Below are 20,038 nucleotides of genomic sequence, written 5' to 3' on the forward strand. Positions count from 1 at the left end.
TTTCAATATCAATATAGTTGTTATACAACTGTGTGTCATGTCCGTTTAGGCTAACTTAGGGTACAAGGGCTGTGCATGTACTTGGTCAGCTAAATTATTACCGTCCGGTTGTTCATTTTGTCGAGCGTTCTTTAGCTCCATCAATTTGTCAAATGCAAGTCTGCCGTAGACCTTGAAAAACCATCCGGTGAGCAAAACTGCCCATATTCCTGCTAGAATGTATATAACCAAAAAGATAAAGCATAAAAAGGGCGAGGTTATTGAGCTGATCAAATGTAGAAGTGCGTTCTTCGAAGCTGCTTCCAGAGTTGAGGACAAATATGAAACGTCCGCTTCTGTTGTAGGATCGGTGTTGCTGTCAATGAACTGGTAAAGTTTATCGTTTGTTAGGCGGGTTTGGCTTAAAAGCGCCAACATTGAGTTTAAATCTTCAAAACCGCTACTCGGTCGTGGCAAATTATCTTCATACCGTTGAAAATCTAATTCTTCCCGGTGATATTTAACAGGTGCTAAGGTAGGTGTTATAAAGTCAACTTTAGAGTCAACGTGAACTAGAGTATAATTGTCATAGACGTAATATGTATCTTTAATTCTAAAAGACATTACTTTACCCGGAGCATAATTTTCTACAAATTTAACAGTTGGATAAACAAAACCATCCCTGTATAACTGTCCTACGGACATGTTACCTTTAGAGTCAACATATTTAATTAAGGGTCGTGTTGCAAACAGGTTTTTATGTCTTAAATCTTCTACTATAATTCCATTAATAACTTCACAAGAGAGTTCTGTCATTAGATCTCCAACAGTTATACCGGCTCTTTGTCCTCCTAAAAGTTTACTTAATATTTCGCCAGGATATTGTCTGGCCAAGAGTGAATATATAGTTGCTAGTAATGATTGAGTTTGACATTCTAAAAAATGAATATCAGAAGTGAGTTGACTTATTGTCCCAGAAACAGTATCCATTGCTTCGTTAATAAAAAGTCCAACATTATCCGGACCACCATTAGGAGTTGAAAAATTAGCTTTATTGATCATTAGTGGTAATCGAATTGTACCATTACATTGTGCGGGTTCAATAATCATACCACCTGTACAAATTGAGTCTTGTCCATAGCAATCCCGAATGGCTTTAGAACAAATGGTTTGATGGTGAATACTTAAACCTAATTCTTTTACTTCCAAACGATATAAATCGCCGGTATGCCGATAATGCAAGGTCAAACCATGAGTTCCCAAAGGCGTGACAACGGGGCAATCAACTCGGTTGGGCACTTTCCAGGTAAACAGTCTAGTTCCGACAACACAACTACCCCTATGTATGATACATTTAGACATAATTCCCAAAGCACCTTTCATTTGTTTATGAATAGGATCGTATAAAATAGTGGATTTCGTTAAAACACCATTATGAATAACACCTTTTGAAGATGTAGGCCATCTATAAGTTACTTTAATTTCATTAGAGGAAGACCAAACGTTATCACTAGTTTTACTAAGTCGCCCAATCAAAGGTGCAGTATGAGTGTGTTGCCAATCTTCACAAGCACCTGAGGACGGGGGTGCAATAGCTACAGATTTCTTAGTATGAAATTTACCTCCAAAAAAATAATAATGGGATTCATATATCGATTCAAAAATTTGACACGAATATACCTCTAACCGAATGAAGTCTGCCGAAGGGTTGTAAAGTCGGCCAAAACATGTCTGAAAGACTGGTGCATCTGCCCTTTTACAAGTTATGGGTTCAGGTATGGCATATTCCCCTTTAAATAATGCTTCATGACAGAGCTTAAATTGTTGTGTCCCACTTTGAGCCATATCGCACATAAGTAATGTGAAAATTAAAATACCAAATTGATGCATTTTGTTTCAAGTTCTTGCTTAATCTCGAAACCGAAGGGGCTTTCTGATTATACGTCCTCTTCGAGTAATGTGTGGGTCTTGTTCAGATATTTCAATTGGTGGTGCAGAGGCAGAAGTGTTACTTAAGTCACCCGTATCTACTCTAGAATCTATATAAACAGTTGGACTAGTTAATATAGGAATAGTTTCAGTGACAGAAGTATCAACAGGAGGTCTAGGTAACACAGTAGCATCGGTTATGCCTTCAATAGTAGGAAGATTAGCCACCTTAAGCCTATCGACAGTAACTGTGTTCTCGCGACCATTCATAGCTAAGGTAAAGAACTTTGGATGCTTATTCAATACCTTAAAGGGACCATCACGTCGGGGTCACCAAATTTGTACTGACCCTGTGGGTAGACAATAAAAACAACACTGCCGTATATCTGACTCTAATAAACAAACAAACTATCACTGTCGAAACAAAACTAAAAAAAACGCAAACTGGTTTAACGTTCCCCCATTATATTTCAATAAGGCATGCCACGAAAGCGCCTCTTGCGGCTAAACACGCAACACAAAAGTCACCGCGCACGAATCAACTGTGAGACATCAATTCTAATGCGTACTCTAGTCACTTAAGGTAGCTTAAGGTAACTTAAGGTAACTCTAGATGACTTAAAGTAACTCTAGATGACTGATTTTTAGTTTGAAACACGTCGGTCTTTATAGCGTTCAGATCAAATGTTGTTATGCAAGCGCAGTCGTAAAAACGTACGCCCGAGAAGGTTAAGTAAGTTCTAAACCGTAATTATTCTTTAAATTGCTTTACAGAAGTGTCACGTATAACATGGCTAGAGGTTAATTTAGACGTGGTTCTTGTTAACACGTTAAAAGCGATACAACAATAGCCTTAAGCCAGTATATGACCAGCGTGGTGATTAGAAAACAGGTTTAAAAGCCGGTCAAACTTTTGTGTAGAAAAAAGGTGAGGTTTGACCGAGTTTGACCGGGACAATATGACACAACAATTATACGAATTAAAATGTTTTGAATTAAAAAGTCCAAAGTCCGATTTATTTTGAATTAAAAGTCCAAGGTCCGATACAGATTCAATCAGCAAACTTCAACACCTTTCCACACACACGATCAAACCCTTTGGGTTTTAACTCATGACACTATAAAATTTAGGTGATCTTTTTTGCTTGTAAATGAGATTTCATACCACACCGACCAGGGTTGTATAATTCGGCCCTGGCTTTACTCTGCAGGTCAAATTTTGAAGCAGTTTTATTGAATGTTTTATAATAATACTTTCCAGCTCTAATAGTATGCATTTTAGAGATATACCGTCTCAAATGGGTTGGGCGCTAAAACTATTCCCGCTAAAACTTTACTTAAATTGAGCAGTTTGAATAAATAGGTGATATTTTTGGAAAATGTGCGCACATTTTGGCAGTTTGCACATTTTCGAAAAATATGCGCACATTTTGACCTGCACATTTCTGCGCACATAAAAACAGGTGCATAATTATAGCAAGGGTTGCCATCAACACAGAGCCAAAACTAAGGACAGCGAAAAATTAAGTTTCCCATTCGAAACGAAACAAACGTTTTCGCATAAATCTTCGCATTTATACGAGCCATGACATATTGCATGCCATATTATTGCCAGAATCAATCTGTTCCAGCAACTCGTTGTTCGTAGAAAATACTTCGTGCATCTCACGACAGCTCAGGTCTAGGTTTAATTTTACTTTTAGCAGGAATTTGACTTGCACTTTGCATTGTTGAAAAAAAGACAAAATAAGGACGTAAGTCAAAAAGAAGGACATTTCTTAGAAATAAGGACAATATATTTTTCTAAGACATTGCAGTTCAAAATAAGGACAAATCTTAGAAATAAGGGCGGTATGGCAACCCTAATTATAGCATACAAATAATGTCTTTCATGAAACAGGCCGCATTTAGCCTAATATGTTCATTGGTTACAAAGCCTACTAGACACATTTTACCAGTATTAACTAAACACTGCCCCATACGAAAATGATAGCTGCAAACACAAAAATATATTTCCAACATGTGCCTTGTAACAAATGTTGACATTACATCAAAGTGTTGTTATTTGGTGTTCGTTAATTAATGCCGTTATTTCCGTTTAATTTTATGCTCCCGGCGTTTTTTCACCGAAAATTCATTTTTTAGCAGTCCGTTATTGTTTGTTCATTTCCTTTACTGTTTCGCGGCGCGAAATAACAACACCGCATTTGCAGTATATAGTCACGCGTTGTTAAATACATTTCAGCAGTCAATATTAATGGGTGCAATGAGAAAACAGAATGAAAGAAATTGGAACACAGACAGCGGATAGTAGATTGTCACGATTTAAAGACAAGTCGTTATAAGAAAATGTTTTTATCTTTGTTTGTGAAACTTTATTCTGCTGTTTCTTATCGTGAATAGGCCTATTTGGATTTGATTGTGTTGTGGCTATTTAAAGTCAGTTTATTCGAGTGTATATAATTTGTTTAAATCATTACTTACGTTTTGTTTTAGATTCAAACAGTTGAAATTCTTAAACCCTTCTGTCTCATTACAACGAAATGTCTTCACCGGTAAGATCATGTTGCAGTTATTATGTATTTTCTGTCATATTTCAACATTTGTTTATTATGTATTTTCTGTCATATTTCAACATTTGCTGCAATTTAGACCTTTTTTGTATTAAACAGACCACAACAGAATACATAGTCAAGAATCTCAAGGCTCTTGGCAAAACGATCACCGTTGTTGGAAAGCCCACTGGCACAAGGTATAACAAATTACATCACATTATTTAGTCAAACACTCTTATATACTCGCACAGTCTATTTACTTTCCTTGAAATTGAATACCAATGGCAATGATCGCAATTGTTTCAGAGTTGTCATCAACTTACTGATAAACAATGATCCACGTAATATCGGATGGCATTTTAGTCCCCGTTTTGACCAAAAAGAGATTGTGTTGAACAATCGCGTAAACGGAGGATGGCGAAAAGAACAAAGGGCGAGAAAGGGCGACTTCAAGTGGTCGCAAAGCTCTACTGCTGAGGTAAGTTGTTCTACTTTAAAATTAAGGAGTCGAACCGCTTCTCATATGGGTTCAGGTTCGGTTCGGGTTCATTTTGTTTTATTTTGAGGGGTTTAGGTAAACTTTTTTAAAAATGAGATTTTTTCTGTTCGAGTATTGTTCCGGTTCTGGAAAATTACCCGGTCCCGGCCGGTTCCCGGATTTTGAACTGGTTTAAATCCCCTTTCTTTTAATATTAATTTTACCCATCATCTGCAATACGTTACCGAATAATTTGGTCTGTGCAGTGCAGAACACTTTCAAATATGTCATTTTTGACATGTTCTATTGCTGTATCTCGCTCATGTTCTTCAGTGCGCTGTTTCAAAAAGGGAATCACAAAAATGCATTTTTTATAGGTTCAGTTCCGTTCGGTCTAACGCCAAACAAAATATAGGGTTTACCAACAAAATTGCTCACTTTTTTGACAAATGTCTCTGTTTTAAACGATGTCCTGTTTCAGTACAAAATTAAAGTTGGTACCAACGAGGTCAGCTGTTATTGGAATGGCCTAAAACTTGAAGGTTGCACATTTGCGCATAGAGTTGATGCCAGTACTTACAAAGGGCTTGAAATTCGTGGTCTTGATGTAAAAAAAGTTGACTTTGAAGACAATGGAGCCAGTTCTGAACCAGTGGTAAGTTGTTTCTACGTTTTGAGACTTTGTCATCCCTTCACCAAACGTGACAATCAACAAGTCTTTATGACTGTTTATTATACATGCTTTGTTGCAGGAAACAGAAATGGACATTACGGGCATAGTAGCTTTGGGCAAGACCTTTAAGGTGACAGCAATCCCAGTGAGCGTGAGGTCGGTGCCTTGTTATACAGCTAAACAAATTCTGTTGCTCTGAAATCTCGCTTAAAGGGCAAATATTTTGTACTGACTTGACATACCAATCGGTTTGCTTGCGATGGTTTCTTAAAAATATAGCTTAAATATTTACTAAACAAAAATGATGCATGTTAAACAGTTCTAAGTGGGCTTGGAAATTGGCTTTGAACCCAAAAGAAGTCCAATACCCGCATCCAAAATTATGGTCCAAATTTTCTTACATTTTCGAGACATTCTGTGTCTTGAAATTTTTTTAATTTTACTTGCGTAGCAAAGTAGCTAGTTGTTGGAATTAACCTAATGCCCAACAGCTGGAAAGTGTCTTGTTTAAGTCTAAACGGGCGCCTCAAAAACGATTCTGGCTTGCCCGGGTTCGGCCAGGTTTCGGTCGGCTCGAATTTTGGGCCCTCCTACAACTCTGCTACAAAAGCCTGATCCGACTTATAATTCTGGTGTTGAAGTCAGCAAACGAAGTCAATCATTTTCGAAACTTTTCTCACATACGTGTTTGGTTAGGTCCATTTTCAACTTCAAGGCAAACAACGACATCCACAATCTTGCATTCCACTTCAAACCAAGATTTGACCAACAAGTGATTGTGCGCAACAATATGGTTAACGGAGTCTGGCAAAACGAAGAAAGAAGCATGGTTGTGCCGTTTTCATGGCAGCTCAACCAGGAGTATGAGGTGAAGTTACGGTTTCCAGTAGTAGATCTTATTTTTAGGAAATAATACTGACGTTCAATGAATATAGTGTTGTTGGCAGGCACATTTTAGAAGAAAGTCATAAAATATTATATCTGACGGCAGACCCACATTTAGCTAATTTTTGATGGGTACTTTTAGCGGAAAGAGCACTTTTAACCATTTAAAATGTGCTAAACACGAAACGAGATTTGCACAAAAACAATGATAAAACGTTGGTAAAAACTGCATTTTAGCGGTGTAAAAGCGACCGATAGCTAGTCGGCATTGGAGCATAAATTTTTATATTCATTGTATTGGCGCGCGAGTAAATGTTCCACGACTCTATAAACCCTCTTTTTCTATGATTCGTTTAATGTGAAAGTTAGTAAACTGTTGTGAGTACGTATCAGTTCGAAAATCACATGAAATCAGAAACCTTTTTCACTTTGAATAAAAGGGGTGAGCTTTAATACTTTCAGGTACCATTTATTTTACTAAGGTCATTTTCTGTTTAACTTTTTTAGTACAACATTTACGTGACTGAAGCTTACTTTTCTTGTGTGTGGAACGGCGTTGAGGTTTGCAGATTTAACCATCGTTCACCAGTTGAACAAGCCGTCGGTTTTGCTATCAGAGGCATGTGCGTTAAAGGCATTCGGACCATTTAAATCTGTCCGAACTTGTTCCTTACAGAGCTATTGATCTATTTTAGTTTACATTTATATGGAAAATACAATATTTAAAGGTTTGATTTGCATACGTCCTTAGTTTTGATGCTTCGTAGTTACAAACTTCGCATTATTGTTTTAGTTTTATAAATTATACAACCAGTTTTCCAAAATGTATTCAGATTTGTTGCTTACCATATATTCAGTTTATTTTGAAATACAAGTTGTTTTAAAAGTAACTATTTGTGTGTTCTTTATGCAGTGGTGGTCGAACATCAACCGGGTTCTTTGGCGCGTGTTAGTTTCATTTACCTTCTTTGTGTTTAGATCACTAAAGTCTGTGTTTTGGAGGCGATTTAGTAATTTATAAAATCGTTTTCCAAACTTGATGTCATTTTAATAAACAGACGTTTTTTACATAAGTTATTTATGTTTGCTAAAAACAAAAAAACAGTTCTACCAACATTTTTTTGTATATTGTTTGCATATTTGTACTTAAAAAATTACAACTGTAAATATCCCAACTACGGTCACACTTCAACATATGACAAGTTGGTTCAAGTTTTGCTATTAAATTTATGGTTGATGTGAATCGACAAAGTGCATTCATATTATATTTTTCCTCGTACATGTACTGCTTTAAAGATCTCAAATTTATTGTTGTCGGCCCAGAGTTGTAAACGGGCCTGAAATCGGAGCCCGATCCCGGCCCGACCCCGAATCGTTTTTGAGAAGCCCGTTTATGCTTGAAAGTTTATATATTGAAGTCTCAGAAAAGACCAAAATAACAAACACAATAGACAATTGGTAGTCAACAAGACATATTAGGACTTTTTATTAGATCAGGTCCAGCAACTGGTATTAGATCAGGTCCAGCAACTGGCTAATTAGCTAGATAAATTTGTTCAAAAGAATATCGACACAAAGTGCAAAGTCAGGCCTAAATCAGGTCCGTTTTTTGAAGAAACCTCAGCTCAAACCCGAACCCGAACCCGAACCCGAACCCGAACCCGAACCCGAACCCGAACCCGAACCCGAACCCGAACCCGAACCCGAACCCGAACCCGAACCAGCACCCGAACCCATTCCGAAAAGCTCGGTCCGATTTACGACTCGGTGTTGTTTAGATCAAACACAAAATGTTTTAAACATTTTATTTTCGAACAATTTGATGTATATGGAAGCAACAAATCTGAGTACATGTTTAGCAAAATCAATTTCAACTTATCAAACCAAACCAGACAGGAGCTCCTACGTTATAACTAACACATGTGAGAAATCTAAAGAAAAAAATGCTTTTGACTGTATTGCTTAATAATGGTTCACCCTAAAGCATGTTAATTTTACTTCATGTCGAAATCCTTTGGTTTAACAAAACAAAATATTGTAATACGTTTTTAAATGCAAGTAAATACACAAAAAATTGCTGTTTAATGTTTTCCTAATTTTAAGCAAAACTTCGTATGCTTTTGATGCACATGCCCTTGATTGCAAGACCGATGTCTTGTTCAACCGGCGAACGGTGATTGAATCTGCAAACTTCAACACCCTCCCACACACACGAGAAATAATCTTGACCCACATAGAAGTTGTACTAAAAAACATTAAGATGGTAAAGAAAATCAATGCCTATTAAAAAGAAAATAAACCAAAGTTGCACTAAATAAGCAGTCCGGAATCCTGGCCCCTAGGGATCCATAGAGCCCCCTTGAAAAAAGCTGTACCAAATAAAAAAAACTCGAAATAAAATCAAAAATCTACGCAAGTATTGCTCGAAACAGCGACTTACCTCATACTCCTGATTAAGTTGCCATGTAAACGGGACCAACAGGCTTCTTTCTTCCGTTTGCCACTTTCCGTCCGTCATGCTGTTGCGCACAATCACCTTTTGATCAAACCTTGGGCTGAAATGGAAGGCGATTTTTTCATCAACGTCGTCTATGTTAAAGTTGAAAATCGACCTGTTGTAAAAATAGCACACATTGAATATTTTGTTGTTGACACACAAAACCAAAGATACACTAAAATAAAGAACACATATTGAATATTTTTTTTGACAAAAACAACCACAGATACACTAAAATAAATGACACACATTAAATATTTTTGGTTGACACACGCAACCACAGATACACTAAAATAAATGACACACATTAAATATTTTTGGTTGACACACGCAACCAAAGATACACTAAAATAAATGACACACATTAAATATATTTGGTTGACACACACAACTAAAGATGCACTAAAATACACAAACTGAATCTTTGTTGTTGTTTGAAGCTTTTTTGCAGCATTATACACGAAACTGTTATTAGTAGTGAGGTACAAATTTGTTGATGGTTTTAATACTTGGTTGATTACTTTTTTATTGGACCAATACGTTATGTTGAACCAACACTAAAAAAACAGTCCCTGAATTTTTGGCGTTCGAATTAATTCCCAACAGCAATGACTTTTTAGCTTTTGTGATTTGCTTTTTTTTATACCAACCTCGCCTCTACTGGTGTTGCGACAAGCTGAATGTTTCTTTCTGCTACAGGTATTTGCCTAAAGTTCAATGGAGTTTCCTGCAACGATAAACCTTAATTTGTTAATTTGTTTTTATTTTTTTTGTGTAGGCATTTGCTGCTAATCATCTTCACGGCAAGGCAAGTAAACAGAAATATAGACTTAAAACCGATTCAACCAGTTTGGGCCGATTAAACTGTTTTTGTACGTGACTGAACTAAACTTGAGTTGTCTAAAACTTGAGTTAATTAATTAATTAGCCTTCAGTAGGCCTGGCGTACTTATATGATGCACAGAAAATGAATGTAAATCTAAGCTCACTTAAACTAGAGATTTTTGCCTAAGGACTCGAGTCGGTTTGATCCTTCCCCGAGTTACAACTCTCTATGATAAAAACTTCTACCTCTAATGTCGAGTCGGTTCCATTGTTTTGAATGTCAACTCGCTCAACGTCGAGTCCGCCCACTTTTAGACCAGCGTAAGTCTTCGGATCAGCTCTATGTTTGAATGTACAACCAGGAAGCTTTTGTCCATTCCACGAACAGGTGATCTCTTCGGTACCAACTTCTATTTTGTACTGTAACAAAACACCTTCATTGTTTTATTTTAATACAAAAGATAAACATCTGTCCACTGCCCGGTGCCCGTCCGCGAGGGGTTCGTTACCGGGCCACAGACAACTTTTTCAAGGTTCACACTGAATCAAAGTTGTAATAACTGTAATTAATTTTCAGTGTTGAGCATCTGTAGTTTTTAAAGGCCGATCTGTGGTAAAAATTTCAGTTTCAAACGGAAAAATTTCAGTTTCAAAATTTCAGTTTCAAACGGGTTTTCAGTTTCAAACGAAATTTCAGTTTTCAAACGGGTCAAAACGGGAAGTCCCACTATCTCGACTTACAAGACCTCATCAGTGCAGCTGGTGACCAGAGATGGCCGTCTGGCTGATGTAGCTTACGGTTTGTTAGAATAACGGTCTAAAAAGCCTTGCCTTATCAATTCTGTTCGAGTCACAACAGGGCATATACCACAGAAGAACTAGCTTGAATTTAATGGCCAAGCTGATGAGACCTAACGGGTCAAAACAGTTTGCACTGTGCGCGGCCTAGAAATAAAATAGTTTTGCTGTAAAAACATGAAACGCGGTCGTTTAGGTTAAGTGATGTTTCTGTGATTACAAAAGATGATTGATGTCAAAACAAATGTTAAACCGAACTACAATGAGATGTTTCGCACATTGTTTGTATTTTTTCCAGTTTTTTTGTGTTTAGATTTGATATTTGACAATAGTTATTAACCAAACTGAAACTTTGCGTTTTTTACAAGAATAGATCTAAACAGCTTAGGTTTGTCGCCATTTTCTCGTACCCCTACATTGGTACTATACCCCTAAAATGCGAACGTACCTCTTATAACGGACCCCGTTTTCGAAGTCCGAGTACCATACATCTAAAATGACAGAAAAAATGTAGTTATTGCGATTTGAAACTGTGAAATCTTCGTAACATTCGTTTGCGAAACTCGTTTCAACTGCTAATTCAAAATTCGCAAGTAAGTTAAATAAAACAACACTTTGATTCAACCGGATTTCTAAATCAAGATTGAACTTTGCAATATTTCTTGTGGCAGTTAACTATCGGAAGATGTGACTTTGTGATCTGATGTTTGCTTGCTTTAGCTGTGTGTTTTGTCCTGTGCTGTGATTGGACGCCGTCTTTGTGCAGGAATTGTGCGAGAGCTATTCGCAAGAGCACATGGGTAAAGTTAACGCCTTTATTCGGAAACTACTCTTGTTACGTTGGAAATCATTCTAGCTATTCTATATCAGCTAGTCAGCATATTTGACTTGTGCTCGTTGATGTTAGCATGTATCATTTTTTGAAAAAGTAAACTAAACAAACGAACTGAAGTGAAAGACACCTGTGTGTAGATTTCAGGACTCTGTTGTAGAAAGCTTACGAGCTTGTGAGATTAAGGGTAGAGGTATTTGTTTAATGTGTGGTGACGCAGTTAACTTTGACATATATGGGCATAAAGATAACTTCAGACCTCGCGCCGATTAAAAAATCATCCGTTTAATGTTTTGCAAAAGTTTACAGAGAGTGATACAGAAAACTGAGGTTTAAATCAAACAAAACACACACAAAAAACTATGCACTCTTAAAAACAGAGTTAATAACTTAACGAAGCTCTTACAGCAAATTACCTCAGCATACGAGCTTTGCGACCATTCGAAGTCGTTTTCTCTGTCTCTTTGCTCGGTCTGCCATTCCCCATCCAAGTGACTGTTTATTATAATTACCTTTTCGTCAAAACTGGCTTCGAAACGAAAAGCGATAGATCTACGTTCATCGCCAACTAACAACTTGATAACGGCCCTGCAAGGAAAGCATTAATTGTTAAGCACGATTTGCCGCAGTTTTTTAATGAAGTATTTCAAATTTATGACATAGAGTTTGTGCAAATAAACTGAAAGAGAAATCTCCTAAGATTATTGTTTGGTTCACAACGGGGGAGAAAATTTTCCCAAGGGAGAAATGTTAAAACTTAAGGGAAAATTTTTTACATGTGGTTTGTAAAGTTGATAAAAAGACCCAATTTTAAATAAGTCTCTAATGGTGTGGCATCTTCTAGTCGTATATTACGGAGGAATGAAAATGTTTTAAATAACCCTTGACTGGTGCAAAACAAACCAGAGCTGTAACGTTCGGTTTGAGGGACGATTTGGGCTTGAATTTTCTTAAAACGGGCTTCCAATATTTTTTTCTTTTTAAACGGGCTTGGTTCAGACCGGATTGTACACTTGGTATCATTTTCTTAACATTTTTACCACTAATTGGGCCCGATTCTGGATTTGTTTTTAAAATAAATCGGGTTTCGGTCAGATTTTGGGGCCAATTGGAGGCCCGCTGACAACATTCAAACTCTAAAAACGATAAAACGACAAAATTTAGATTCGAAGTTAAATAATAAATCTTAAAACAATGATTTTTTTTAGTTACAATTAGCATAAAATGACTCGATTGTTATTCTAAAAATTAAAATTGTCAGTACCTGTTTTGGATAGGCTTTCCAACCACGGTTATGGTATGACCAAGAGTCCGAAGGGAATGAAGATGGAACTTATCTTTCTGAATAAAAATAAAAAGTAAAAATGATTAAGATTATGCAAGAGGTGGGAGAGAGTTAATGCAAAATCTCACCGCTTCGGCCATTTCGTTGTAGCGATTTTACAGATTCAAACTAAAGATCAACGACCTAATACACTGAAATTTAAAATAAAATTCAAACAATATACGTTTATTTTTAATTGACTTTGTGGGTTAGAAACAACAAAATTCATTCTGGCTATGATATTACAAACAATAAATCATTTAGTCTAAATGTGTTCTGCGTAGGTCCTGCACAAAGATCTGAAACCTTCCATAAGAGATAAACACTCTACCCCAAACCAGTTAATAAAAATTATGTTAACCCTTTTTATCTGCTAATGTTTTCAAACTGTTGAAACTTTTTCGCTTCTATCCTGGATGGCATGTTAAACCATATCCTTAAAAACCAATTATATTGTCTACATATATTTTGTGTGCTGGGAAACCGAAAACATTGTACACATCGGCATGTCCAGGAAATAAGCAATCAATAAAATTTAATTTACTGTGCAAAATTCCAGGGAACTTAAAAATAAGGGGAAATTGTACAAAACACCAACAGAAGTACTCGTTATAACGGCATAACATTAATTGCAATTAATATTGTCATGTCTGTTGCCATAATATTTGTCTTTTTTATTATCAATTTTTCAAACTAACTGTGGATATTATTTCGATAACATCAACATAACGATACAAATGCCGCAGTTTAAATGCGACTTTTGTGCGGTTTCCCTGCTAAGGATCAATGCATTCATATCTTATAATGTCAGAAGTTGTTTTAAAAATATAAATTACTTAGCAAGTTGCTGGAAATAACCTTATGCCCAAATGCCTTGTTTGGCCTGTAACGTATTAATATTGCGATTTATTAATTTGTGCTGTTTCATGGAATTTCCACTGATGAAATGTTTGGCCGTTGTTTACTAGCAACGAACCGTGGGAATTTGAATGGCTCTTTTGGAATCTAGTCCGACGCCCTAAATAATGTTTGTTCACTAACGTCTTTTGTATTGACTGCAGCAACGGTATTTTGTTCCCTTGGTAACTACTTATTGTGTACACATCAGTTCCCTGGTTCTACTCATTCCCTTGGTAACAACTCATTGTGTACGAGTGTTTGCTTTATTCAGATCGCGTTGGTTTCGTAAACGCAGTTGTTGGACAGTTGGACAGCTGATATGCTGGACGCCAACTGGACAATAGCTCCTGAGCGTTGGCCCCCACGTGTTAAGCGTTGCTATACCTGAAATAACTGACGCTTTGTTTATATCTATATATACGTAGTAAGCTGGGCCGAGCGTTATTCTACTTCTATTCTGTTGTACTGCATTAAACTGATGTACGTGGATCGCTCTGAGTAGAATCGAAATAAACTACAAAACAACCAAACTTCTGGAGCAATTAATATTCCAATATTAAACACGCAAGGCTGTAAGACCTCAATCTTACAGGCCTATTGTCCATTGTGTATGTTTTCTTTATATAGACTTGTCAATCAAAAAGCCTTAAAAGCTTTCAAAAAACGATTCGGGTAGGGGCTTGAATTTTGGGCCCTCTACTTGATGTCATTAAAAAAACAGTTGCTTATTTATATCAATCTTTTTCATGTGTAAAAGCATCGGCAGACAAATTATATGGACATTTGAAAAATATAAAAATCTAACCATAGTTTGCATTAACACAGAACAGTTGTACCAATATTTTTTATATATTTGTTACCTAATTTTACATTAAAAACTGCAAGTGTCAATAACCCAACTACGGTCACACAATAACGCAGGGGTCACCAATCCCTTTTTGAAGACGAGGACTACCTAATACTGACCAAATTACTCAAAGGCTACCGATTAAAAACATTAATATACAGTCATCAAAACACCGCCAAACGTACATACACAGAAACTGTATTCATAGCTTATTCGAAAGAGTCAATCAGGCTGTTTGTAAATGAATGTGTTCGTGTTATTGTCAAAGTAACATATATTTTGTTCAAATGATGTGATTTTATTATGCCATAAGGCTTGCTAAAATTTCCAACTTCTGCTTGTTCAATGCTTTTCGTGCTTCGTTTCCCTGCCATTCTGTACAATTTTTCATATCATTGTTTTCTAAATCAAATTCATTTTTCAGTATCAGTCTACTTTTTTCCTGAATCGCACATTAATTTTAATTTAATTACATTCGCTTGTGAGATTATGATCTGTACAAACGTATTTGACAAGTAAATCAATCAACACTTCAAGCATTTAATTCCACACAGCTGTATACCATATGTTGTCACCTTTTGTTGACTGTTTGTCGTTGACAAACTATAAAAGTGACCTGTATAGCGGCTTTATGACCTCATAGTTAGCGCCTTTGTCAGCTAAAAAAAATATTCAAATGTTCGAAGTGCGCCACATATTTTTTGTTTTTTTCTAAAATGCGCCTTAAAAGAAAAAAGTTTGGGAACCACTGCGTTAAAGTACTTGTGTTGCAATAGTTTTAAAGCTGTAACAACAAGAAGGTCAGTCACTTACAGAAGAAACTGTGAGCATAACTAACTTTTCGCAGCTTGAAAGTAAATATTTTGCTCCTTTACATTTTTGTAATTTCTTTATGAGAGAAAGCCAGTTAAAACACGAAGTTTGCAGGATATTAGTTAGTTAATTGTAGCGTTAGATGTGCAATGGTACTTCTTAAGTTGATCTGTGTAACGTAGTTCAGTCAGATAAGTTCGTAATGGCGGCAATACAGGACCATTGAGCCAGTTGTACACAGGACCATTGGGCATGGCCCAAAGGTCCTTTGACTTTACACATTAATAGCGTTAATACATGCGTTGTGTTTGTGGGTTTCAAGTATGAATTTTTGTGTTAGGCCAATGTATTTATGTTGCATATTAAACTGTCAAAAACCTTTACACAAATAAATTGTTATATTAATAGAGACTGATATTAGGCTAGTAATGAAGATGTGGCTTCTGTCAGCAATGAAGACATTTTATGCATTCTTCCAGACCCGAGGCCCGTTGCTAACACCAAGCGACTTTCGAGTGTTCCAAAATTTGACACTGACTTAAGCAGTAAACTGTGATTTCTTGTATTTGTGGGCCTATAAAGCTCATGATGCTGGTTGTATTTCTTTCTTTTGATTAATATTAGATTTATTTTTCAATAAAATTGTTCTACTTTCAAACACAACACTTAATAAACTACCTCATGCGTGGTTTAATGGTCCAGAATATCACATGAAAATACTGGCCCAAAGGTCCTTTATGCGAGGCTCAATGGTCCCCAAGGGTAAGGACCTTTGAGCCATATTTTTTGTAAATTCCAAATAAGAAAGTTATGCCCTTGTGTAAGTGTGTTAAAACGTGTAGTATTAGTACAGGTGTTCAATGGCGATTTTTCTTTCGAACTCAAAGAAATAGTCATGAAAAACTGAATTTTGGCCCAATGGTCCCTAATCTCCCCTACACCATCCAGACAATTTATCATTTTTATCACTGTTTACATTTCTACGGATTTTTATCAAAATTGGCCAGAGCACAAATTATCAGAGTTATATAATCGTTTTATTGCATACTATTATCGTGCTCAAGTGAACCTTGCGTAAGGTGTAATATATACTATATTTGGGGTAATAATGCACTTTGTTTTGTCATAACTGTGTGGTTTCCGCAGCGACCGTCTGCTAGTAGCTAGTAGTTCCAAGAAGAGATAATAAAGGAAGGTAAGAATTGAGAAAAAGAAGCATTTCAATTACACGGTGGTATTTGGGAGTCTATAATCTTTAAAACCATACACAGCAAAAGTTATGAGTTGTGATTATATCAACAGCAAATTTGAAAATTAGCGATTGTTCAAATAGCTTAGTTTCAATCTGCCAAGGACTGGTAGAAGTGTGGCAAGCTGTAAATGCAGTTTCCCAGTATCCTATATGTGGTGATTTGAGACTTGCAGTGAGCCTAAAAAGAGGACATGTCTAAAATACGGGACGACGGAAATACGGGAATGGAGGTCTAAAAGACGGGGTTACGGGAGAGACGGGAAAAGTGCCAAACTAAAAGACGGGAGAGGCGGGACTACGGAAAAGCATTTGTTAGACATGACTAAAAGACGGGACTGGGTAATAGTTCTTATAGCGTTAGACGGGGCTGGATGATTATGAGGATTGCTCTTAAATTCTTAGCAGCACATGTTCCTCATCTTTTCGTGGTTACTTTGACCGGCCCCTGAAAGAAGACCTGATAAAAACACAACTGCAGATTGATGGCCGGACAGCGACAACAAATGCCAGCGAAAGTTTAAGTCAGAAAATAAATTTGCCTCCCATATATACGCTTGAAAATATGACTGACGAAACATCAAGTTCATCTAATCAATGAATCCAAAACTTTAACTAAAGTTTGCAGAGCTAGTGTAGCCTAAAAACATGAGCAGTAGGCTACCGTCTTACGCAAACAGGAATAGCGCGATTGTATGTTAAGAGGGTTTACTAAACTGTTTTTCCATAATAAACAACATTCCCCTCGCCAAAACATGTGACATAAAAGCTCGTAACTGGCTTAGGTTTATTGTCAGCGATGCGACAGTTAGAAACGTCATAATAAAAAGTCTAAAGATTAACGTTTTTGACCAGCTGAGAATGTGGAAAAGTTGTAATTGCCCAATATTTCCGCTCTTGAATGAATGCTTTTCGGACCTTTTTGAAACAAACGACCAACCCAACCTGTGGACCAAATACGAGGAAGGGCATTGCCAAGGAGGTAAAACTCGAGAGAAACATATATTGTTCAACACCTGCTTACCTGACCAAACAACGTGTTCTGGTACTTAACTTTTCATGTGGACACATCAGAAATAAAAATTGAATACTTTTTGGTTTTGTTTCGTGTTTCTTTCTCTTTTGCATTTGTTTACAACTAGTGATGGACCGAACCAGGGCTGCCACTCTAGATGTTTTATAGCTAGATCTAGATCTAGATAGTTTTGGTTAAGTCTAGATGTAAAATTTGGGATCTAGATGATGGCTATAAATCTAGATATTTTTTTAAACGTCTGTAAAGACTATAGGAACAGACCCTACAAACGTCCCACCCAGATAACCACAAAAGCCTCAAGGTTATGATGTTATAACTGTAACAGAAAAAATAGAGTCATAATAAGGACGAAGGAAGCTTCTTTAATATATAATATGGAGCAATTTATATTAAAAACCTTCATATGTGTTGTTGTTTGGCTAATATATGACATTAAATTGGATTGTTTTATGCTTAGATACGTGTTTGGGTGCTTAGTTTTCCAATCTAGATGTTTCTAGATATTTTTTGAGGCAAAACTAGATGTTTTCATTCAAACAAAAGTGGCAGCCCTGGACCGAACCCATCTAAAAAAAAACGAAACCGAAACCTTTTGCGGCAGAACTGTTTCGGCCAACCGAAACTTCGGTGCATCACTACCTTCGAAGATACAACCAGCATTAATAGCAGAGTGCAACGCAAGACATTGAAATGCTGTAATAAGTTTAAACTACAAAAAGCATCAACCGTTTTCAACAGGTGTTCAAACGCATATACAGTGGTCGCGTATTGCAAGCATAAGAGTCTGTAGGCTACTTTGGTAATAGCACATTCCTCGGCCATTATTTGACAAGAAATTAGACTCCCACATTTGAGGCCACCCATAGATATAGGAAGCAACAAATTGTTTAATATGGACACATCGATCAATCAAGTCAAACAAGTGGTGCCTTTTTCGCGCACTAACGCTATAAGAACTATATGTGAATTTACATCCAGCCCAGTCTTTTAGTCTTGTCTAACAAATGCTTTTCCGTAGTCCCGCCTCTCCCGTCCTTTAGTTTGGCACTTTTCCCGTCTGTCCCGTAACCCCGTCTGTCTCATCTTTTAGACCTCGATTTCCGTATTTCCGTCGTCCCGTATTCCCGTCTTTTAGACATGTCCCTAAAAAGATTTGAGCATTCTCCACTAATCCCCAAATTCAATTATTTTGATATCTACGAACCACAAATCACCATATAGCTGCATTTGTCAAAACACTAAAGAAATTGAACTGCAAGCGTATAATCATTTTTCATCGAACAATTTTCCAGGGGGGGGTCAGCTGACCCATTTGCCCCTATGTGCGGACGCCCTTGCGTATATATACATGTTGTTTCGAACGATGCTATATCACTTTAGTATCATCACTGTAACTCAACTTAACTCTTGTTTAATACAAAGTCTCAACGCATTTAACAGTGCACTAACGAAGTTCAATTGAAGAATCAGCAAGCGTCGGAGTCGCTACATAAATGGTGACCCCGACGTGATCGGAACTCGCAACACCTTCTGATACTTTGATACTTCAACCAACCAAGCAGCGACGTGACCGAAGTAGCAAAAATCGCCACGGAAATGGAAACAAGCATAAAGCAGAATGGACCACAACGTCGATGACGATGTTGTTCGTTAAAAACGCCCAAAGTTAAGTTTGCATTTTGATGAACGTTATATTACCAAGCTACGCCTAACTTTATGTTATGTTACATTTATTTACACTTTTAAGATTTAACGCCTAGTCCAAACTTGGGATATGTCAAAGTTTAATATATAGCGTAATTGTCTCAAGTTTTGATAACTTTTTAGTGTATGGTAGATGTAAGATGTTAACTAAACTATAACTTGTACGAAGAAATATGTAACGTGTGTTTGATACGGTGGAATAACAATCTACGTAATGTGCTGTTTATGAGCAAAACGCACAAACCGAGCGAGCGATCAATGAAAGTCGCCGGCATGTCATCTTTAGAAACCCTCGACTCACTGAGGTTGCGATTATGTGGGAAATCGTATTTAGCAGGTCGCAAGGCTGCCATATTGTATTGCATTCATTCTTTTTTACTGTCTGATCCCACGGTCTGTAAATCCTTGCATTAGGGAACGTCAGCTCCTCACAAAGCAAATCCGTGATGTCTCAAAGCTAGCGAGTTGAGCTTAGTATCAGGGTGTAGAGAACTTTGCAAACTGTTATCGTGCGTGCGTGCGTGCGTGCGTGCGTGCGTGATGTGAATCCACAAAGTGCGTTTCAAATTCTAATTTTGCTCGTACTTGTACTGCTTCAAAGATTTCAAACATATTGTTGTTGGTTCACAAGAATTGTTTAGACATTTTGTTTTAAACAATTAGTTATGTTTTGAAGCAACAAATCTGAGTATTTGTTTTCCAAATTCTTTCAAA

General features: G+C 36.9%; 3 protein-coding genes across 3 annotated transcripts; 1 reads left to right on the plus strand and 2 right to left on the minus strand.

The window, feature by feature from the left end:
• LOC145234006 (uncharacterized) lies at positions 1-2,224 on the minus strand. The gene has a single exon (XM_080098773.1). The coding sequence runs from the start codon at positions 1,867-1,869 to the stop codon at positions 46-48; it is 1,824 nt and encodes a 607-aa protein (XP_079954899.1). The 5' UTR covers positions 1,870-2,224; the 3' UTR covers positions 1-45.
• Positions 2,225-4,402: 2,178 nt separating this feature from the next.
• LOC145233991 (32 kDa beta-galactoside-binding lectin lec-3-like) lies at positions 4,403-7,195 on the plus strand. Its single transcript, XM_080098760.1, has 7 exons — positions 4,403-4,463; positions 4,581-4,660; positions 4,770-4,941; positions 5,423-5,596; positions 5,694-5,770; positions 6,311-6,482; positions 7,007-7,195. Exons 1-7 carry the CDS (start codon positions 4,452-4,454, stop codon positions 7,148-7,150), a joined length of 831 nt encoding a protein of 276 aa, XP_079954886.1. The 5' UTR covers positions 4,403-4,451; the 3' UTR covers positions 7,151-7,195.
• Positions 7,196-8,299: 1,104 nt separating this feature from the next.
• Positions 8,300-12,929, minus strand: LOC145233393 (32 kDa beta-galactoside-binding lectin-like). The gene is made up of 7 exons (XM_080098116.1): positions 12,865-12,929; positions 12,716-12,792; positions 11,868-12,039; positions 10,068-10,241; positions 9,647-9,723; positions 8,940-9,111; positions 8,300-8,744 (listed from the first exon to the last, which is right to left on the minus strand). Exons 1-7 carry the CDS (start codon positions 12,874-12,876, stop codon positions 8,598-8,600), a joined length of 831 nt encoding a protein of 276 aa, XP_079954242.1. The 5' UTR covers positions 12,877-12,929; the 3' UTR covers positions 8,300-8,597.
• Positions 12,930-20,038: the final 7,109 nt, after the last annotated feature.

The sequence above is a fragment of the Phallusia mammillata genome, chromosome 6 (genome assembly GCF_965637545.1).
Source record: "Phallusia mammillata chromosome 6, kaPhaMamm4.hap1.1, whole genome shotgun sequence".
Classification (NCBI taxonomy): domain Eukaryota; kingdom Metazoa; phylum Chordata; class Ascidiacea; order Phlebobranchia; family Ascidiidae; genus Phallusia; species Phallusia mammillata.